The sequence below is a fragment of the Verticillium alfalfae genome, genomic scaffold, assembly GCF_000150825.1.
Source record: "Verticillium alfalfae VaMs.102 supercont1.3 genomic scaffold, whole genome shotgun sequence".
Lineage (NCBI taxonomy): Eukaryota > Fungi > Ascomycota > Sordariomycetes > Glomerellales > Plectosphaerellaceae > Verticillium > Verticillium alfalfae.
In genome coordinates this window covers 1,324,115-1,327,780 of record NW_003315036.1, presented here as the reverse complement: position 1 = coordinate 1,327,780, position 3,666 = coordinate 1,324,115, and the positions used below count along the sequence as shown (strand labels likewise).

At 60.5% G+C, this 3,666-nt stretch overlaps 2 protein-coding genes across 2 annotated transcripts; one reads left to right on the top strand and one right to left on the bottom strand.

The window, feature by feature from the left end:
- Positions 1-1,037: 1,037 nt before the first annotated feature.
- Positions 1,038-2,696, top strand: VDBG_02928 (DUF895 domain membrane protein; the record flags this gene model as incomplete). Its single annotated transcript, XM_003006743.1, has 4 exons — positions 1,038-2,111; positions 2,187-2,191; positions 2,334-2,394; positions 2,448-2,696. 4 exons carry the CDS (start codon positions 1,038-1,040, stop codon positions 2,694-2,696), a joined length of 1,389 nt encoding a protein of 462 aa, XP_003006789.1.
- Positions 2,697-2,938: 242 nt separating this feature from the next.
- VDBG_02927 (conserved hypothetical protein) lies at positions 2,939-3,580 on the bottom strand (the record flags this gene model as incomplete). The annotated part of the gene is made up of 1 exon (XM_003006742.1): positions 2,939-3,580. The coding sequence occupies one exon, from the start codon at positions 3,578-3,580 to the stop codon at positions 2,939-2,941; it is 642 nt and encodes a 213-aa protein (XP_003006788.1).
- Positions 3,581-3,666: the final 86 nt, after the last annotated feature.

Genomic DNA, 3,666 nt, shown 5'->3' with positions numbered 1-3,666 from the left:
GGACTCCGGCAATCAGTCCCTACCCACAGGCTAGGGTCTCACTTGATGTCGCCTGTTGGACGAGTGAGCATTCCTGATAAGATGCCCCAGGAACGAACAAAGTTCATCTGGTGAGCCGTTTGGCGGGATGCAGAGGCCGCATACCTTCCAGGAAGTGTCCTCTTGACGTACCTTAGTACATGGTAGCAGTCCCAGTGTCACGTCGAGCACAGCACACGTCGAGACAACTCGAGGTGGGGGCAGGAAGGTGGACTGGAACAGGGGTCCTTCCCCGCTGTCACGTAGCTTCCGTCCGGGCTGCGACTCAAGCTCCTGCCCTGGCTTGCCTGGCTCCTCGCCTGGCTTTGCACCTGGGCACCTAGCCCAGGCAGGCCCGACACATGCACCTCGACGTTGGGGCCAGGCCAGGTGCAAAGCAAAGAACGACCAGGCCGCCAGAAAAATCCAATCGACCGAAGCAACTGCTACCTTGCCGTGCGCGCGCCCGCGTGTGTGTGTCTCTTCGGCCGTTCCTTCCCCACGACGATCTTTGTCGTTTCCTCACCTCCTCCTCACCTTCCTTCTCCTGCTGCTGCTGCTGCTGCTGCTGCTGCTCCTCCCTCCCCCGAACCTTCTCCGCATTTCAGGGTGCACCTGGTTCTTTTAATACCTTGCCTCCTCCTCCTCCTCGTCTTCCCATTCCGACCCTGCCCCATCTTCATCACGACAGGAAAACCCATCAACAGCCAGGTCTACGGTACGCGGCTCTCGGTCTCCTCTGGTCTTGGTCTGAATCTGGATCGACGCTCGCTTGGCCCGATCACTCTCCCACTTGACTCGACTCACTCACTCTCCTCGACTCGCTCACTCTCTTCCTGTCGCTCGTACGCAGACACCCTGCACTGCAGCTTCAGCTTGGGTACGGCACTCATCCGGCCAACCACCCAATTCCCCCCAGCCTGAACCTGAACCAACCGAGTTCAGTGCCGGACGCCACCGCGCGCAGTACCACCCCAGATCCCCAATTGGGAAATATCTCGGTGCGACGCCTCACCACCATGGCCGACGCCCACAACACCACCCCCGCCACGGCGGTTCCCGCCGCCGCTGCCGACAACCATGTTCACGGCGACACGGCCGCCTCGGTCGCCGATTCCGCGAGCTTCCCCGCTCAGTCGATCCCCCGTCCTGCCGGTTGGATCTACAAGGGCTGGCGCATGTTTGGCCGTGAGTACTGGTACGCCTCGCCGCGCATCCAGCTCTTCATGGTCTCCTTTGTCTGCTTCCTCTGCCCCGGCATGTTCAACGCCCTCAGCGGTCTCGGCGGCGGTGGTCAGGTCAACCCCAAGGCCGCCAACGACGCCAACACGGCCCTCTACAGCACCTTTGCCGTCGTCGGCTTCTTCGCCGGCTCCTTCGCCAACCGTCTCGGCCTGCGCATCACCCTCTCTCTCGGTGGCATCGGCTACTGCGTCTACGCTGCCAGCTTCCTCTCGTACAGCCACACCAAGAACCACGGCTTCGTCGTCTTTGCTGGCGCCTTCCTCGGTGTTTGCGCCGGTCTGCTGTGGGCCGCCCAGGGCGCCATCATGATGTCCTACCCGCCCGAGAACGAGAAGGGCCGCTACATCTCCTGGTTCTGGATGATCTTCAACCTCGGCGCTGTCATTGGCTCGCTCATCCCTCTGGCTGACAACATCAACAGCCGCAGCGGCCAGGTCAACGACGGCACCTACGCCGCCTTTATCATCCTCATGTTCCTCGGCGCCGTCATGGCCCTGTTCCTCGTCGATGCCGGCAAGGTTCAGCGTGAGGATGGCTCCAAGGTGATCATGATGAAGAACCCTTCGTGGAAGTCGGAGCTTCTCGGCCTGTGGGAGGGCATCCGCGACCAGCTCTGGATCCTGCTGCTGTTCCCCCTGTTCTTCACGTCCAACGTCTTCTACACCTACCAGAACAACGGCATGAACCTCATGCACTTCAACATTCGCACCCGCGCCCTCAACAGTCTGCTCTACTGGCTCGCGCAGATCATCGGTGCCCTCGTCATGGGCTACGGCCTGGACTTCCCCGGCGTGCGTCGCTCGTGGCGCGCCCGCGGCTCCTACATTGTCCTCATTGTCCTGACCATGGTCATCTGGGAAATAAAAAAAAAAAAAAAAAAAAAAAAGGGAGGAGGCCCAAGAAAAAACAATAAATGAACATAGGAAGAGTAAGCGATAAAATAAAACCCCATATTCCCGGTGATTCTTATGCGGGAGTAAAAAGAAAAAAACAAAACAGAAAACCATATACAGGGGACGGGGCCCCACGGAAACGACCCGATGCCTATTCTTTGACTGACGCTCTTTTAGGTACATGGGTTCTCTCTCCAACTCGTCTCGCAAGGCTGCCAACCTCGCTGGTTTCTACAAGGTACGCAAGCGTTCGAGCCCCTGCTTCGCCCGACATCCAGCTAACCTCACCAGGGTATCCAATCTGCCGGTGCCGCCGTCTTCTGGCGCCTCGACGGTCTCGAGACGCCCTACGACACCATCTTCGGCGCCACCTGGGGCATGCTCGGTGCTGCCCTCCTCATTGCCGCTCCCGTCATCTGGATGCGCATCAAGGACACGACCGATGTCGAGGAGGATCTCCGTGGCACCGATGAGACTGTGGAGGATGTCATCGCTCCCGGCAAGCTGGCTGAGGAGGAGAAGCGTGCTGCTGTCGTGTAGCGCTGCACCCAGGATTGATTGAATAGGTGGTCCGTCGCGAGTCGAGAGATGGCGATGACGGCCATACAACGTGTGTCATTTAGTTCGTCGCACCTTTCCTACGGGAAATGCCATGATTTGATTTAGTACGATTCAAGGTTGAGCATCTTTGGTCAGCATGTGACATGCTCTCTCGATACCACCTGATTTACGGGTCTAGTGTGATGTATACTCTGACAGCCCCACCAGCTGCAGGATCGTTCCTAAGCCTTCTTGGTTCCCCAAATGTCTCTCCACATCTCCTTGAACCCGTATTTCGGAGCCCTACTATCGTACACCCTCGCGTGGCCCTCGCCGCCCAGCTGCGCAAACATGCTCGGCGGCTGTGCCGCGTCTTGGCCCTCGGCAAGCAGCGACCTCGCCGGCCGAAGCCCCCGATCTCGAATCATGTCCGGCAGCAGCGGCGCGACATCGGCGTAGCAGGCCTTGAGCTCGCGTTCCAGCGAGTAATAGGGTTTCTTCGCCAGCTCGGGCGCCATGAGGTTGTAGGACCGCGTCAGGTTGTTCAGCGTGTCCACCGACAGTGTCAAATACGACCGCTCGGCCGCCTCCCACGCTGGATCGCGGAAGATGGGACCAACATCCTCCGCCGGAACTTCCACGGGCGCTGCCCCCTCCATCGCCTCCGCGGCCTCGTCCTTGCGCCGCCGCAGGTTAACCCTTTCCTCCGCAGCGGCAAACCCATCGGCCCGTGCCGGCCTGCCGCCGTTACATCGCCCCCGGAACGCCGCGATCATGCGCGCCGCGTGCCGCGCCCTAGTCGCCGCGAGGGGGCGCAAAGGGGGGGACTTACGCACGATTTCTGTGGTTCTCGATCCCGGGGAAGGATGCTTGTGGTTGGTCATTGCGGCCCATGAGGCCTTGCCGTCGGGGCCGACAAAAGGGTTTCGGGGTCGGCCGCCCTTGCCCGCGAACGCCGGGCGCCGGGGGG